The sequence below is a fragment of the Hemiscyllium ocellatum genome, chromosome 3 (genome assembly GCF_020745735.1).
Source record: "Hemiscyllium ocellatum isolate sHemOce1 chromosome 3, sHemOce1.pat.X.cur, whole genome shotgun sequence".
NCBI lineage: Eukaryota > Metazoa > Chordata > Chondrichthyes > Orectolobiformes > Hemiscylliidae > Hemiscyllium > Hemiscyllium ocellatum.
In genome coordinates this window covers 102,178,313-102,197,190 of record NC_083403.1, presented here as the reverse complement: position 1 = coordinate 102,197,190, position 18,878 = coordinate 102,178,313, and the positions used below count along the sequence as shown (strand labels likewise).

Here is an 18,878-nt window from a genome sequence, read left to right as displayed (position 1 = left end):
GTCGCCTGAGGCAGGAATTGAACCAGGTCTCTAGCGCTGTGAGGCAGCAGCGCTAACCACTGTGCCACCATGTTGCTCACATCTTGTGTTTTTATTTCTTAGTATGTTCTCTCACTTTAACTACTTTGTAATCAAAAAGGTTACTGTGCCTTGACCAGATTATAACATAAATTTGATAGTCTGGTCTGGGATTGTAAAAATACTGACAACTTCAGTACCTGAGGAGTTGTGAATGGAGTTAAATATTGCACAATCAGCAAACATCCCCATTTCTAAAAAAGCAGCCAAAGTTGATTGGACCCAGGATGCTACCCTGAGGAATTCCTGCAGAAATGTTTTCGAGTTGAGTGTGTTTTGGTTGTTTGAGACCAAACATCAACTTCATGCTAGGTACTGCCCAAACCAGTGAAAAGCTCTCACTCCCCTATTTTCACGTTTAATACCTGTTTTTCTAGGGCTTCTTAACACAGCGCTCAGTTAAGTGTTGTCTTGATGATAAGGGCAGTCTAATTAACTCTGCTGACCCTTGGGGATTGATATGGCTTGAACAGGGAACCTGACAGTCAACCATTCCTGATGAAGGCCTTAAGACTGAAGCATTGACTATCCTGCTCCTCAGATATTGCATGACCTGTTGTGCTTTTTCAATGCCACTCTTTTGACTCTGATTCTCCAGCCTCTGCAGTCCTAACTTTCTCCTATCTCTGATAACTTACCTGTTCAGTTGTGGTATGGAAAATGTGACTAGCTGCTGCTGCTTATGGGCAGCACTACTGGTTAGCATGGTTTCCTAAAATGTGTTACAAGTTAAAACATTTAATTTTTTTTTCAAATTATCATACATAGGCTGAACAGCTTAGACAGCATTACATGAATAAATCAGATTTGGAAGTTTCTGCCGCATGTCAAGCTTTGCCACCAGTTCAGCAAAACATCCGTGAACTACAGCGCAAGGTAAACTATGCTGTACAGCAGAACCGAGGGGAAAAACTACTGTAGGGCAGGGTGACTGGAAAGGTTATGTACAGCAGCACCAAGTGCATCACTAAAATGTTGTAGTGTGGCAGGACAAGATTTGTGTATAAGTGTGTGGCTCAGTAAGGCATTCTTCTGCAAAACAAAATCAAGATGGGAGTACTGCATCAAAAACCTGATGTAGTGTGATAAAAGGAAGCCGCAATAATCTGGAAGAAGTAGTTTTTAAATTGCAAATATTCCAATAGTCATGAGACCATTAAAAAGAGGTTAAGATTGGGTAGAAAACTGCGGAAAACTGAAGATGTTATTTTATGGCACTGTAACAGTGGATACTAAAATTTAGTGTTCCATGGTTTCTGAAGATCCTGCAATTCAAAATATTTCTGCTAAGTTTCTCATGCTGAATTGGGTGACTCCTGCAGTACTCTCATCTCTTGCCTTGAAAAAGAGGGATTGCACTTGGTGGTACTGCTGAAGAAATTAAGGTTAAAATCCACCATCAACTTTGGTGAGCTAAAGGTTTGAAGGGCCTCTTCGGAGCTGTGTGACTGTGACTCTAGTCATTGAATTGCTCAGTGCTGCTACTGCTCAGAATCTATAATCCTTAATGTAATGTTACTTCCCAAAAATGAATTGGGTCCTGGATTAACTCCCTACAGTTTGCGACTTGCCTTAAGGTTTGCCACTTTCTTTTGTGATTTACTATTCATTTCTGGTTTTGAAAGTGAGTAATTAGGATGGAATAGCTAATCGTTACCTTGACATACTAGAATGCCTTTCTGCCCTGCTCAATGAAACTTTTTTTGTGTCCTGTCAACAGATTCGCTCTGGGGCTCCCTGGTGGCTTGGTATCATTGAGTGTGTACAGCAAGCTGCTCTGGCTGATGAGCTCGTGACAAGGGTACGAAATGAAATCTCATGTAACTACAAACAGCAACCTAACAAACTCTCCATGGCTGAAAAGTAAGTACATTTGCAATATATGATTGTTGCGCTCCTATCTTTGTGTTGCCGATTTCTGGAGTCTAAATGCATCACTGCATCAAGCTGTTAGTGTTTTGCAAGAAAACGCAGCATTTTTCACTATGATGCCATTTGTCAGTGAGATTTTTTGGGACAATGACTGAAGGCCACTGGAATCGATTCATTTCATTGTTTGCTGCAAGCTAAGACAAGGAAGGACAGGATTAGAAATAAGTTCCAAGATTTATCTCTTGTTTACTTAATATTTGTTCCTTAAAGACCTTAATTGGACCTGTACATTTTGGAAAATTTTTAATTTTCTTCCTCACCTTTGCACCACTACCAAGGAGTTTTCTGTGGCCTTGCCTGGTTTTCACTTGAGTTTGGTAGTTCAGTTTAGGTGACTGTCTGAATCGCTGGACTCCCCTTGGTGAGAAGATCGCTTAGTGGTGCAGTCTGCGCTTTCGGAGGAAAGTTGCACAACAATTCATAGGCCACTGACCATAAAACTAGGTCAGTGTGGACTTGGCCCTACTGGTAAGGAAGGCAAGATGAAGGGTGAGCGACAACCCCGACCCCCTTAAAGAGTTGTTGATGTGGAGCAGGAATCTGGTACATTATTGTTACGTTTGTATGAGTAGACTTTGTTCTAGTAAGTAACAACAATAATTGTTAGTCACCTGGTTACTTATCTTGGAAAAGATAAGCCTTCAGTCGGAAAAAGAACGTTGATCTTTCATAACAAGCTGACAAGCTGAGAATAGTTCACAGGTTGGCACAACATTGAGGGCCGAATGGTCTGTTCTTTGCTGTATTGTTCAATGTTCCATGTTCTAACAAAGCCTCTCAATTTTAAAATTTAAAATTAACATTTTTTCTGAAGTGTAGTTTCTTGACCCATGGAATAAAGTTGGGCTTCCATGGGCAAGATTAGATTAGATTCCCTACAGTGTGGAAACAGGCCCTTCGGCCCAACCAGTCCACACCGACCCTCCAAAGAGTAACTCACCCAGACCCATTTCCCTCTGATGCATCTAGCACTATGGGCAATTTAGCATGGCCAATTCACCTGACCTGCACATCTTGGGAGGAAACTGGAGCACCCGGAGGAAACCCGCACAAACACTGGGAGAATGTGAAAACTTTGTGGGCGGCACGGTGGCACAGTGGTTAGCACTGCTGCCTCACAGCGCCGGGTTCAATTCCCGACTCAGGCGACTGACTGTGTGGAGTTTGCACGTTCTCTCCGCGTCTGCGTGGGTTTCCTCCGGGTGCTCCAGTTTCCTCCCACAGTCCAAAGATGTGCGGGTCAGGTGAATTGGCTATGCTAAATGGCCCATAGTGTTAGGTAAGGGGTAAATGTAGGGGTACGGGTGGGTTTCGCTTCGGCGGATCGGTGTGGACTTGTTGGGCCGAAGGGCCTGTTTCCGCACTGTAAGTGGTCTAATCTAATCCACACAGATAGTCGGCCGAGGCTGGAATTGAACCTGGGATGATGGTGCTGTGAGGCAGCAGTGCTAACCACTGAGCCCATTTGGTTGAATGAGTATTTGGAAGACATGGTTAGTAAATTCCTGAGGAAGTAGTGAATGCGGGCACAATTACAAACAACATTTTAAAAAAAATTTGGATACATGCATGAATAGGAAAGATTTGGAGGGATGTGGGCCAGGATCAGGCAGGTGAAACTAGTTTAGTTGAGATTACGTTCGGCATGGGCTGGTTGGGCAGAAGGGTCTGTTTCTGTGCTGCATGACTCTATGCACAAAATCTTAGTTCAGATTCATTCATCTGGTCTGAACTGGAAATACAGCAGAGATTCCTAAGGGTCCAACTTGCCATGTTCCCTCAAAAATTGACAGTGATTCAGTGTTTGAAATTACCATGGAGAAGGCAGCATTTTGGCATTACAATAGGTCCCCACACTCTCTATTAAGTGAGATTACCATACATATCAGGGTAGTTTTTTTTATGCTGTATGCAGAAAATTTACCTTTCTACTTTTCCTTTCTGCATCCATCTGTCAGAGTGTGGGCATTCAATTATATCATGCCCAAAGCCCTCTCAGCAAAACACTCATCACAGACATATGATACTCAGAGAGAGCTGGCCAGCAGAGACATGTCACTCAGGAGAACAGCATGCCACATTACTGTAACAGGAACATATGCCAGGCTACCTTACAAAGTGGGTTGGCTGTATAGATTCATTGTCGTGTCAGAATGTCACAGTCGGGAACAGAAGCCCTCTTCCGAGTCTAGGACTTATAGATTTGGATGAAATATTCTGGTAAAGAAGGGATATCATATACTGAAGAGGAAGGAGGAATGCTCCCAAAGTAAATCTAGCAAGCTTGGTAGTCGTACACAGTATGAGTATAATTGGTGAATACCAGCATTCCTGAATCCATTACCACAAGCAATCCCAAGACCTGCTGACTGTTAGTAGAGTGAGGTTTTTTTTACACACCAAGTGGTTCATGTGTGGAATGAGCTGCCAGAGAGAGTCATGGATCCAGGTTCAATTACAACATTTTAAAGATATTTGGATGAGTTCATGAATAGGAAGGTTTGGAGGAATATAGGTCAAGCGCAGGCAAGTAGGACTAGTTTAGTTTGGAACATGGTTCGTGTGATCTGGTTGGATTGAAGTTAAAAATCACACAACACCAGGTTATAGTCCAACAGGCTTAATTGGAAGCACACTAGTCTTCGGAGCAACGTCCTTCATCAGGTGATTGTGGAGGGCTCGATCGTAACAGAATTTATAGCAAAAATTTGCAGTGTGATGTAACTGAAATTATACATTGAAAAATTGATTGTCTGTTAAGCCTTTCATCTGTTAGAATACAGTGATAGTTTCACTTCTTTCATGTGTAAATCACAAAACCCTTCTTTTTAAAGTTGCATTCTCGGGTTAGCTGCTAACAATGGTGATAGCTAGATAATATGTTGAAGGTGTTAGCCCCCTGTGTTCTCTGTCTATGACCTGATGTTTAGATTGATTCTAATCTAATAAGTGAGATAACAATGTTTAACATAAATTCCTGCAGTTTTTGAGCTCAGAGTGCTACATGTATATATGCAGTTTTTGAGCAAAGTGCAACGTAACTCTGTAATACAAGTTCACCACACAAAATATATGTGTGCATGTGGGTCTTTGTCTGTCTGTCTGTGTGTGTCTGTCTGTCTTTCTGTCTATCTGGGGTGGGGGTTGTGAGTGTGTGTAGTGGGTGCAAAGTGTCTTAAGTGTGTGTGTGTGTGTGTGTGTGTGTGTGTGTGTGTGGTGCAATGGTGATCACCTGTAATGTGACATGAACCCAAGGTCCTGGTTGAGTCCTTCCCTATGGGTACCGAACTTAGCTATCAGCCTCTGCTTGGCCACTTTCCTCTGCTGCCTGTCCCGAAGTCCACCTTGAAGGATGGTCACCCGAAGGTCCGAGGCTGAATGTCCTGGACCACTGAAGTGTTCCCCAACTGGGAGGGAACCCTCCTGTCTGTTGATTGTTGTGCGTTGTTTTGTGATTTACACACGAAAGAAGTGAAACTATCACTATATTCTAACAGATGAAAGGCTTAACAGAACCAATTTTTTAATGTATAATTTCAGTTACATCACACTGCAAATTTTTGCTATAAATTCTGTGTTACAATCGAGCCCTCCACAATCACCTGATGAAGGGCGTCGCTCCGAAAGCTTGTGTGCTTCCAATTAAACCTGTTGGACTATAACCTGGTGTTGAGTGATTTTTAAGTTTGTACACCCCAGTCCAACACCGGCATCTCCAAATCATGGTTGGATTGAAGGATCTGTTTCCATACTGTATGGCAGAAGCTCATAGATGGCCTTGTGATGCATTGCAGTTAAATTCTTGTCTCACTGTGTGGACTTGGCAACACACTGAGCCATGCTATAGCAAGAGGTATGTGCCAAAGTATTCATGTAGTTCCAAGAAGTTGTTCATTTACAGGTGAATGCCCATTATTTTCCATCACTACATTGACGAATTTTGTTCCTGAATGCAAAATAGATTGGCTCAAATCAAGCAGTATATTGTACTTGCAAGGGGAAGGCTCACCACATGAGAAGTGTGGATAAAGATAGGTCAGGGAGATAAAGGCAATTTACTCTGTTGAACACTTGGCTGTGGACAGTGTGAAGATACCAGCCAAGCTCATTATTAGAGATGGGGAAACACTCAGAACAGATGCCACAGACAATGTGAAAGACACTTTCTAACATGCTTGTCAATGGTGGAAGATATTCCTGTTAATGCAGTAAGCAGAAAAGGAAATTGGATGTGGGAGTGTGAAGGATAGTTATGAAAATGGTTGGAGGCAATAATTAGAGCAATAGAGCAGTTGCCCTGGAAGACAATAGCATAGATCTATGTCTGCTGTCATAATGTCATGGACTTACTTTATCTCCTTTATATTTTAACCAGGCTTTAGCAGTACTCACCCTTGCCCTAGGTTGGCTTGCCCCTCAGACATCTGTAGGAGGTATATCTGTATATCTGACCAGTCCACACTCCTCCAACAGGAGGGATATAGTACACTATATTATAGATTGGGTGGCACACGGTGAAGAGCATTGCATTTGATTGCAAGATCTTAGTATGCAGTCTGTGTACAGTTCCCCTCCACAGAAGAAAGGGCAGTGATGATGAGGCTCATGAATAACATTGGGAGCACAATATTTGGAGCATTCGCTGCAGAATGTGCAGATATCTGGCAAACGTCCTGAGGTGCGCTCACCTATTTAAAGTCCACACAGTGAAGAGACTGATCTTGGCTCAGTGATGTGGTTATATAAAATGCAACGTTAATTGATATTCAGTCTCATGGAGCAGCACATACGTCATCAGACAGAATAGATGCGAGGGAAGGGAGATGATTTCAAGGATTGTGCTCACTAAGTGGCACAGTGGTTAGCACTGCTGCCTCACAGCGCCAGAGACCTGGGTTCAATTCCCGCCTTGGGCAACTGTCTGTGTGGAGTTTGCACGTTCTCCCCGTGTCTGCGTGGGTTTCCTCCGGGTGCTCCGGTTTCCTCCCACAGTCCAAAGATGTGCGGGTTAGGTGAATTGGCCATGCTAAATTGCCCATAGTGTTAGGTTAGGGTATGGGTGGGTGGCGGGTCGGTGTGGACTTGTTGGGCCGAAGGGCCTGTTTCCACACTAAGTAATCTAAGTAGCTGCAACAGGCCATTCGTAGATGAGTAGTGAACTCCAAAAGGTTTGCGAGGAGCTGCACACCCATAATGGGACACTCTCACTGCTTGCACGATAATGATTAGAAGAGATGACTGCTGCTTTCCAATAACCATCCCTATTCTCATCTGCCTGCAAACCAACTGAAGGCTGTTGAGGTAGGCAAGGAGGATGAGGGTTTTAAACTCATGAGGGTTTTCTCCTCTTCCTCCACTCTAGTGCCAGAGTTGTCATCAGAGGTATATATTCAGTGACACTGGCTGCTCCTGAAGCCTCACCTGGGTCCCCATTTCTTTTGATTGGGAAGTCAGTGAATAGAGATCATAAATGTTAAAATTTTCACTCAGAATGAAAGGGATTAGGGCATTATTTTTGTCAGTGAATTGTTAAGAGTAGGGACTGATCTGTCCCAGTCTCTGCTAAAAGACTTAAAACAGCGACATTGAAATTTCATTGTTTCATTGGAACTTTACTCACCAATCAATTGAACCTTGCCTAAGGCATTCAACAAGGTTCCCCATGGGAGACTGGTTAGCGAGGTTAGATCTCATGGAATACAGGGAGAACTAGCCATTTGGATACAGAACTGGCTCAAAGGTAGAAGACAGAGGGTGGTGGTGGAGGGTTGTTTTTCAGACTGGAGGCCTGTGACCAGTGGAGTGCCACAAGGATCGGTGCTGGGCCCTCTACGTTTTGTCATTTACGTAAAGGATTTGGATGTGAGCATAAGAGGTATAGTTAGTAAGTTTGCAGATGACACCAAAGTTGGAGGTATAGTGGACAGCGAAGAAGGTTATCTCAGATGGGCCAGTGGGCTGAGAAGTGGCAGATGGAGTTTAATTTAGATAAATGCAAGGTGCTGCATTTTGGGAAAGTAAATATAACCAGGACTTATTGTTAGATTTTTGGGAGTGTTGCTGAACAAAGAGACCTTGGAGTGCAGGTTCATAGCTCCTTGAAAGTGGAGTGGCAGGTAGATAGGATTGTGAAGAAAGCATTTGGTATGCTTTCCTTTGTTGGTCGGAGTATTGAGTACAGGAGTTGGGAGGTCATGTTGCGGCTGTACAGGACATTGGTTAGGCCACTGTTGGAATACTGTGTGTAATTCTGGTCTCCTTCCTATCGGGAAGATGGTGTGAAACTTGAAAAAGTTCAGAAAAGATTTACAAGGATGTTGCCAGGGTTGGAGAACTTGAGCTATTGGGAGAAGTTAAAAAGGCTAGAGCTGTTTTCCCTGGAGCATCGGAGACTGAGTGGTGACCTTATAGATGTTTATAAAATCATGAGGGACATGGATAGGATAAACGGGCAAAGTCTCTTCCCTGGGGTGGGGGAGTCCAGAACTAGAGGGCATAGGTTTAGGGTCAGAGGGCAAAGATGTAAAAGAGACCTAAGGGGCGACTTTTTCATGCAGAGGGTGGTACATGTATGGAAAGAGCTGCTAGAAGAAGTGGTGGAGGCTAGTACAATTGCAACATTTAAAAGGCTTCTGGATAGGTATATGAAAAGGAAGGGTTTGGAGGGATATGGGCCAGGTGCTGGCAGGTGGAACTAGATTGTATTGGAATATCTGGTTGGCATGGGTGAGTTGGACCGAAGGGTCTGTTTCCATCCATACATCTCTATGATGCACTGGAGCTCTGCTACTATCTCCAAAGCTTTGTAACTTCATGAATTCATAAAATTAGCCACGCAACTTCATGAGCTACTTCACTGAAATTTCACTATTGACTCTGTAGCTGATGTACTAAAATTTTTTACTTGATAAGCTGAAACTTCACTGACTATTAAACAATTTTCTTAACAGCCACAGTTAAACTTCCCTTATTAAATTTCAACTAATTGCTCTAAAACTTTGCTACACTTGTTTTGCTTGAATTAAGTTCTGACACAATGAACCATTCATCGTCTCAAAAACATGATGACACATGTCCCTAATTTGTGTTGTTCACAAGTTATTGTTTTACACTCAGGTTCCAGGACTGCAGAGGCCTGCAGTTTTTGCTGACTGTGCAAACGGAAGAATTGAAGAAATCACAGAAGACAGTGCAGGACTCTGTCAAGAATCTGGAGAGCTCTCCATCACAAGAAGAAATTCGACTCGCCACAGTGTGTCATCTTCGTCCTGTCCGATTTCCCCTAAACAAGTGCGTATCTTTGTGACCTATTCAACAACAACCTTTTTCTAATCTTTGGTTACAAGTTAGATGAGATAGTCCATGTAACACCAGCAACAGCATTTTATAATTATAAAGCACCCTTTAATGCAGAAAACATTCCAAAGGAAGATAAATAAAGTATAAAAGCAACTTAATTGCCACAAGCTCCCTCTAATTCAGCTATTTAGTAAGAAATTTCACAATCAAATATTGAAATCATCACTTAAACTTTATTTCACACAGCAACTAAAATAAGACCACACAAGTAAGCAAGTTAAGCCTCACAACTCAACTCCGGTATTACAATAAATGGTGGAGTTTAGCTATATAGAATCCAGCCACTGTGTCTGTCCAAGGTTTGAACTTAATGTTGTGTTGTTCTTCAAAGTTATGCTACGGAATAGTCTTGAAGTTGAATTCTTATAGAATTTTCTGTTTTGTGAAGTTTCTGATGTATCATTATTAATGATCCTTTACATCTGTTCATCCACAACAGCGATTATACTTCTGGAGTCATCAAACCAGTAACTTGCATTCTTATCAGGAGTAACTTCCATGTGCCTTCTTTGTTTCAGCTTTAACAGTCCATTCAAAACACAACTTTCCTGCAATTAACCCCTTTACCTCAGAACATTCCTTTTGCTTACAATCTTAATTGCCCATTTGTCACAAGGCAGCAGGTTATCAAGTATGTTATCTCTTTTCTCCCAGGAAACAGCTTGTTTCCGGTACTGCGTGTTTTTCTTCCCATGGATGGTTAATTAGCATGTTGCTTTTAGTTTCTTTTACAAGAGCCTGCTTTCTTCTTAGGAAACAGCTTATTCCAGAAAAAGTTATGGCTGATTCTTTCAATCTCTGAACACTTACTAAAGTTTTGAAATTTCCAGTATCACAATATTGTGTGGATTAAATTTTTGCCAAAGGATAATGTCACATTACCCACTGAACCCCATAACTGACATAAACCATGACTGTCAGAATGTTTGTTAAATGGGGTTTGAAATTGGCAGTATGAAAGCGAAATGCTGAGAATCCTGGAAATCAGAAGCAGAAAATCAGGAGTTAAAGCAAAATATTGCGGATATTGAAAATCTGAAATAAATGCAGAGAATGCCGGAGAATCTCATCAGCTCTAATAGCATCTCTACAGAGAAAAACAGAGTTAAGAAATATCACTCTTCAGAACCAGTGACTCAATGTTAACTCTCTCTTCCTCTCTACTGCCAGCCCTACTGAGTTTCTCCAGAAAATGCTGGAAATACTCAGCAGGCCTGCAGCAGCTGTTGAGTGAAAAGCAGTTTTAAAGATTCAGGTCCCTGAACATCAGTAAACTTTCTCACAGTTTGGATACTGCCAGTCGTGTTAAATATTTCTAGTATTTTCTGTTTTTTTGTTTCAGAATTACCAGTGTTGGTTTGCAATATTCAAATTTTAGTGAAAATCAGCTATTTGGGGAAAAAAACGTAATTGTCAACAGTTTATATTAATCCATATAATTAAGGTAGCTTGCATAGATTTGAAAGACCACTTGATTTAAAACACATTAAGACAATTTGTATTATGCTGTTAGAAATGGTAAGTGTATGGCCAGAACAGCAACAACAGCATTCATTCCTTCAATCTTTTGTTGCTTTTGTTTTTTCTCTTCCTTAGGGATGTTTCTGCATTAAAGGTGCTTTATAAATGTAAAATATTGTTGTTTCTACTTTTTAGCATAATTTCCCAATTACATGGACTATTTCACCTGACGAGGAGAAAGTAAGGATTGCAGATGATGGAGAGTTAGATTTGAAAAGTATGGCATTGGAAAAGCACAGCCAAGGAGCTAGAGAGTTGACGTTTTGGACATAGTCAGGAATAAAGGACTGATGCCCAAAACATTGACTCTCCTGCTGTTCGGATGCTGCCTGACCTGTGCTTTTCCAACGCCACACTATCTCATCTGACTTCTTACCAAAGAATTTGATCTAGTATAGAAATGGGCTGTTGTCGAAGGGACATGAATAGGTCACTTAACAAATAAATTAATGGAATAATTGAATAATTCAGTATCAGAAAGGCACATCAATTAGCCAGTTCTGAGCTATATTAGTGGACTACAATATCAGGTAATTGAACAGGCAATCCAAATAATCAACCCCATACAAATACTTGACTGGCTGATCAATTGTCTCGTTCTGTTTTTGCATGTTTCAGAGAGGGAAATTATATTTTCTATTTTGTTTGTTGATACTGTATAGTAGTCAAGCATTCAGAATGAGTGTCTATTTTTCCCCATTATGTACTAATCTAATTAATTTTCCCTTTGCAGTTGCCAGTTCTGTAAAGCAGATGAACTATTCACAGAGTATGAATCCAAGTTGTTCTCGCATAGGTAAGTCCTTAATATGGAAGGAGTGATTTTTTTTTGTGCAACTTTTTTCAGGATATCTTTTCCAATGCAGTATGACAAATCCTGCTCCTGTTTCAGAAAAAAAGATTAAAGTAAGACATTCACATTGTTGAGCTCAGCTTTCAATTCCATACTCATTCCATAAAGCTATGATATGTGAAAAAAAGTAGGCCATTCAGCCTGTGTAGTCTGCTTCTCTATTCAGTAAGATTATGTCTGATCTCGTAATCCTCAACTCAACTTTTCTGATTTTTCCCATAACCCTTGATTCCCTTACTGATTAAAAATGTCTTGAATATACGTAACAACTCTGCAGTGAAGAATTCCACAGAATGACTATATTCTGAAGGAAAAACTTGCCTCCTTGTCTCTGGCTTAGTGACCTCTTACTCTGATATCATACCCTTTGGTCCTTCCCTCTCCCAAAAGGGGAAACAACCTCTATCAAGCTCCCATCACCAAGACCATTTAATTCCACCTGTGTTGTCACTTATCCCTAATTCAGTGTCTGGATGTTTTTGTAGGGGGTGCACTCACTGCACCTGCAGTCACAGTGTTGTGATCTCACTGCCTATGATAGCACAAGTCACTACTGCATCAAGGAGCAATATTTTGGATGCTTGCCATTTGCTATCCCACTCCCCAACTCTCATCGTCTCACTTTCTACCCAGCTCACACCCCCTCAGCTGCCACTTGTTGACTCTTTCGCCAACCTGCGCCAAAGTCTTTAGTTCTTTTTGACTCACTCGTTGCCCCACTCCTTGAGCAACAAGTTAGGCAGCCTAGGGGCAATGAGCAAAATGGTGAGAGAGGTGGTAAGTTGAGGCAGTGAGACATGTTCGAGGAGAAAGTGAGGTCTGCAGATGCTGGAGATCAGACCTGAAGAAGGGCTTATGCCCAAAACGTTGAATTTCCTGTTCCTTGAATGCTGCCTGACCTGCTGTGCTTTTCCAGCAACACATTTTCAGCAGTGAGACATGTGGCAAGCAGGGGACCAGTGATCAAAACGCAATAACATCAGGCACATGACAATGTTGCCAAGGAAGTCTTGTGGCATGATGATAGCATGTCTATCTCTGGATCATAAGGTACAGATTCAAGTATCACCCAAAATTTGATGACTACAGAGGTGTATAATAACACATGCAAATACTTTTTAAAAGATTTTTTTTAAAAAGAAGCAAATTGAAAGAGGGATAGTGCATTGGAGTTACAGAATGTGTAAGATCTGTCTCTGTAAGTAATAGTTTCCAAATGTATAGAAAGGTAATCCCACATAAGAAAAGCTAAAGAAAGAAAAGTTGAGAGGATGCTGAAGTATTGGGTCCACCACCATCTAACTATCGGAGTTCTAACATTACTCAGCCATTGTCTTAGTTTTCACTAGCATACATTGATCCTGTTTAACAATGCCTAGATTTAAAAAATCTCAGCCTTGCATTCAAATTCATTTCAGCTTCCCTATCTCTGTTAACTTGTGTCTAACTCTACAACTATTTGAGATCACCGTGTTCCTCCTAATCTGCTCGACTGTCCATTCCCCATTCCTTCATTTCATCCTTTGATAGACTTGCTTACAGCTATTTGAGCCCCATGCTCTTAACATTTCCTATCTAAACCTTTCCATTTCTCTGCTTTCTTCTCTTTTACATGATGCTTTACATTTCCAACTTTGACCCAGCTTTTTGCTGTTTGTCTGGATTAACACGCAACATGATGTCCAATTTGGTTTGATTACACTTTGGGATGATGTACTATGTTTTCTCTTAATATATTGTTGCTTGGCATGTGTCTGTGCTGTGATCAGGTTGATGACAGCAATACCTCACGTTTTATGGTGAAATATGCTGCTTATAAAGAGCTTCCAGTACCTATTATACCCCAGCCAAGGCTCAAATTCACACTTGTCATTTGTTAAATTGTATCTGATAATTAGCTCCATAAGGAAGTCATTGAGGATTAATATGTCTCCAAATGATGTGTCTGGCAATCCCGAGGCAGGCTTGGTAAAACCATATTGGAATGGAACTGGGAGAAAGTGAGGACTGTAGGTGCTGGAGGTAAAAATTGTTGCTGGAAAATCACAGCAGGTCAGGCAGCATCTAAGGAGCAGGAGAGTCTATGTTTCGGGCAAGAACCCTTTATCCTAATGAATTGGAATGGAACTGGGAGAAAGTGAGGACTGTAGATGCTGGAGGTCAGAGTCAAGAATGTGGTGCTGGAAAAGCACAGCAGGTCAGGCAGCATCCTGATGAAGGGCTCTTGCCCGAAATGTTGACTCTTCTGCTCCTCAGATGCTGCCTGATCTGCTGTGCTTTTCCAGCACCACACTGTTGACTTGGAATGGAACAGGCCCAGCGGTTCGAGACCACAGTTGACTAATCAGTTTGATAGGGAGAGCTGACATGGGAAGCTGGGATTGTTTCCACAATGCCAGTTAACTCTGAAGGCATAATACAATAATTTGGGGAGCATTGTCTGCACAAGCAGTGGGGAAGTTATCAATATCCTACAGTGGTAAGCTCTATGGTTTTAATTTGTTGAATTATAGCAATGTCCCTTTCCAGTCGTAAAATTCCGAAGGCTTGGGTCCGCAAATCTATGCTTGAATCTCTGGGAACTGGGGTGGACTTTCATGGGATAAATGGGAATTCTACAGAGAGAGAATATGTACTTTATATTGAGGAGAATTAAAACTCTGCCTTTGTTCAGTGTTAAGGGGCAGAAAGCAATCTTTGAAGAGATGATTGAAGATGACGAGGGCCTGGTTGACGAACGTTTGCCAACCACAAGTCGTGGGCTGTGGGCTGCAAGTGAGACTGAACGTGCTTTAAAAGCCATCTTAGCTTTTGGGAAGACGCACCGAATTGATACCTTACTAATAGAAGAAGGGAACATCTTCATGGAACTGCTTGAGTTGTGGAAAAAAGAATACAAGGTACATGACATATAGATTCAATCAGCCCATTTTTAAAAAAAAAGTTAATTGCTTGAGTCCACTGATTAAAATTACATTTTCTCTGGATTTTGTTAATAAAAATGAAACATGTATGAGTACCCCCTAACAAATGGCCTGACAACATTTAGACACATTCTGCATCTTGAAATTATGAACACTATAAATGACAAACTATGCACAATCTTCAATGCACCAAGCTCATTTGCAACTGAAAACACAGTTGAAAATACCCAAAGAAAAATGGTATTTGTGAAATAGGGATCTCTTTACCCAGCTACAAGTAAAGGAAAAAAAAACTGTCCAACTCTGGGATTGAATATCTCATTGCTGTCTCGTTAGCTAAAGATCCCATTCCTCAAAAGCAAACTACATCAGAATAACTGGTATATTGAGGATGATGCTTGTGGATTACATACGTGACAATTATTGCATAAATGTCCCATTACAGCACATCCCCTGACACTCCTCCCCCTTCTTCCGTGACTTCACACGATCACAGAATTGTAACAATGAGGAGTGCAGTCAGGATGGCCTGAAGACTCTCTGAGATCAGGGAGAGATGATTCAGAGTGGTGGTCTTGGCATTTCAAGAGGAGAGAAGCTTCTCAGAAATCAGAGGTAGGAAGAACCAGAGCCTGAGAAATGGAATCCCAAAGAACAAAGGGGTAAGAGGTTTAGAAAAATGAGGTGGGGATCTCATGTAAAGTTCTACCAGGACGAGACAGGTTAGATGCAGGAATCATGTTTCCCATGGTGGGGGTGCCCAGAACCAGGGGTCATAGTTTAAGAATAAGGGGTAAACCATTTAGGACTGAGATGAAGAGAAATGTCTTCATCCAGAGAGTGGTGAGACTGTCAAATTGACTGCCACAGAAATTAGCAGAGGCCAAAACATTGTGTTTTCAAGAAGGAGGTAGATATTGCTCCTGTAGTTAAAGGGATCAAGGGATATGGGGTGAGAGTGGGATTAGTGTATTTGGGCTCAGTGATCAGCCCTGATCATATTGAATGGCAGAGCAGGCTCGAGAGGTCAAATGGTCGACTTCTGCTCCTATCCTCTCTGTTTCTAAGGTAAAAGGAGGTGGTGAGGTAGCCATGACCAGACATAGAAGTGGACACAACAGTGTTCTACACAGATGACAGTAACACGGAATAGGATACTGAGAGAAGAGTAGCTGGTAATGTAAAAGAACCCAGGGAGAAGGGAAGAGGATGGTTCTTAGACTTACCTCCAAGACCATGGAATCCTTCATCACAACTTCCTTTTGAGGTAAAAAAATTAATATTTAAATTGAGAGCAGAGTATCTGTCTCTGGAAGAAAGGAACATGAAAGGACTTTCTGATTACAGGAGAGAATGGTACCCTATGACCTCCTCCCATGGTATAATGTTTCAATTTGTTTAGCTTTATGATTCTTCGAACCTCAGTGCAGACTATTCATGTAGCAAATCCCAGATTGTTCACTCAGTGGAAAAACACCTCCAGATGTGATGAACCTGGAAAACAAAAAAAACAGAAAATTGCACAGAAATGACATCTTGTTGATAGGACTGCAGAATTATACACACTCCTCGCAAGGATGAAAGAAAACAGGAATGCTGAAGGATATTCAGCTCACTGTGTGATATTTAACTCCTAGGGTTTACTTTATCCTTTGTAAATAAGGACAGCTACAAATACTGTCCCCTGATGTCTACATAATTTGCAAATTATTTTAGATCTAAATAATCTCATTAGTCTTTAATTTGATAGGATCTTTTTGAAAGAAGGCCTTTCTAGTGCCTTTAAGTCATTTCTACATATTTCTGTGCAATTATTATTGTTACAATACATAGTTATTTATAGTTTTGTAAAACAATTATTCTATTTATAGATGTGAAGTGGAATTAGTGTTAATATTATCGTTAACATTTTCTCTCATATACTTAGAAAGGAAGAACTTGCATTAGTTTAACTCTTTCACAAGCCTTTTATAGCCAGTGAAGTAAAGTGCTTTCTAAGTGTGATCATTAGTTGTAAAGTGGGAAACACAGCAGTCAGTTTGCGCACAACATGATTCTACAAACTGAAGTATGTTAGTGGTCAGATAATCTGTTTCGTCATGACACTGATTTTGACTTGAATCCATAATCTTCTGTTTCCGAGGCAAGTGTGCTACCGATTGACTAATGGCTAAGGTGTGACAAACAAATGCCGAACACAAGACTTTTAAAATTTTATGAAACACTTTGTATTCAGCACCCAACTGTCACACTTTAGTGTTGCAATTACAAGATCACATTATCAATCATGACAAAAATGAGGACTGCAGATGCTGGAGATTTGAGTTGAGAGTGTGGTGTTGGAAAAGCACAGCACCTCGGGGGGATGGAGAGACATCCTCTCATTTATCTGTCCACCCCCCGAGGCTCCCAGCCTCATTCCTGATGAAGGGTTATTGCCAGAAATGTTGATTTTCCTGCTCCTCACATTATCAATCATGCATGTTTAATTATTCTATTATCACACATTCACACAACTAAATGAATAGAGAGGTAAGTAACCAATGAATAAGCAGTAAGCTGTTACCAATAAACAACGAAGAAAGTGATCAATAAGTGAATTTGAAATCATTTCGCTGTAATGTTTAGTTTTGTGAGCCTTCTCAAGGGCAGATGCGAAAGCCATGGGCAGAGGAGATTCACTAAGGTAATACTGGGATGAGCGAATTTAATTGTATGGAGAAACTGAAGAATCTGGATATTATTTTCCTGGAACAAGTTGTTACTATCCCTCAGGCGTTAACTTTTAAACAAGTGATTTAAACACCGAATAACTAGCTGAAAAGAATTACATAATAGAATTTAAAGTTTTAAAGCTTTCAACAAGGAAACTAAAAGCCTCATGGACCAAATATTACCGAGTTAGCAACTAATATTATAAAGGAAGGATATTTTTACTAAAAGTGTAATGTGACTGATGAGCCCACATTGCATATGTATGTACTACAGCACACTACATGATTACAGTCCTCTAGGAGAATTTCCAGCTGTAAGTTCCATTTGGCTGTTTCTCCTCCTGGCTTCACCAGGGCAAATCTAACATGTCTTGAGAGTGCACAGGATGCATTTCCTTGACCAGAGACCGTCCTCCCTCTTGTGTTCTACCTGGTAGCTTACAGGAACTTGCAGTCTCCTTTCTGCTGACCACATAAGCTGTGCCCTTTATCTGTCTGTGAAACTTCTGTTTCAAGGTGTCTCTTTTCTGTCCAAACAATTGTTGATCAAAGTCTATCTATATATACTGTTTTCTCTCTGTCGAAGCTATTGTTGTATTTGGTTTCAGATGTGAACATACCAGAGTCTCAAGCCCTTGTCCCCATAGTAATATAACCCCTGAGGCTTGATGCCGGGCAGAATTTGAAGCAGATCACATGATCTTTGTTCCCTTATAACCTTGAGTTAAATAAAGTCTCAAAATGTAAGCATCTTTTAAATTCTCACATTCATAACAAATGTAAATTTAGAAGATTTTATGGAGGTATTCAAAATAATGAAAGGCTTTGATAATGTAAGTAGGGAAAAAAAATTGTTTCCACTATTTGTTGAGACAGTCATTTGAAAAAGTATCTTAACCTATTCTTTTGGTGACAGCCATGCCCTCTAGTTACTATGTTGTTAGGATATAGATTGCCGTATCAGAAATTATACTAGAAGCACATACCATAAGAGGAAAACTAATGTAAATGTTTTGTTTTTGACTATGTGGAGAAGACAAAGAAACAAATGTTCTGAATGGCTTCATTCTGTAAAGAGAGCACATGTGTAAAACTGAAAACCGACAATCCATCCTTAAGCATCTTCCTTAGCACTTTTTTTTTACTGTCTCTAGTTGCTCCATGAATATTGGATGGCACTACGCAATCGGGTTTCTGCCATTGATGAATTAGCCATGGCAACTGAGCGCTTTCAAGTGCGTCTTCCAGATGAGCCCAAGCCAAATCTTCCTGTTCTTCATATCATTGAGTCACATGAGGTATGAAGTTGAACGGCTGTGCTTGGATCTGCAAATTCCGAATATGCTAGAGATTGAATGTGAAAAGAGAATTAAATAATCTTGAATTTGTAGAAGTACACAATAATCTAGATAAACATATGAACCTGAAAGAATGTGTTGATTCAAGGAGGCCGACTGGGAAGAGGGTAGAGGGGATCATGAACATTGGCATGGACTA

The 18,878-nt window shown here is 40.9% G+C and overlaps 1 protein-coding gene across 1 annotated transcript in view; it reads left to right on the top strand.

The window, feature by feature from the left end:
* shprh (SNF2 histone linker PHD RING helicase) overlaps positions 1–18,878 on the top strand; it is a 112,575-nt gene that overhangs the window by 68,468 nt on the left and 25,229 nt on the right. The window contains exons 18-23 of the mRNA XM_060852229.1: positions 847–954; positions 1,799–1,941; positions 9,127–9,300; positions 11,624–11,686; positions 14,418–14,643; positions 18,536–18,679. Coding sequence (XP_060708212.1) covers positions 847–954; positions 1,799–1,941; positions 9,127–9,300; positions 11,624–11,686; positions 14,418–14,643; positions 18,536–18,679 — 858 coding nt within the window. The remainder of the gene's footprint in view (positions 1–846; positions 955–1,798; positions 1,942–9,126; positions 9,301–11,623; positions 11,687–14,417; positions 14,644–18,535; positions 18,680–18,878) is intronic.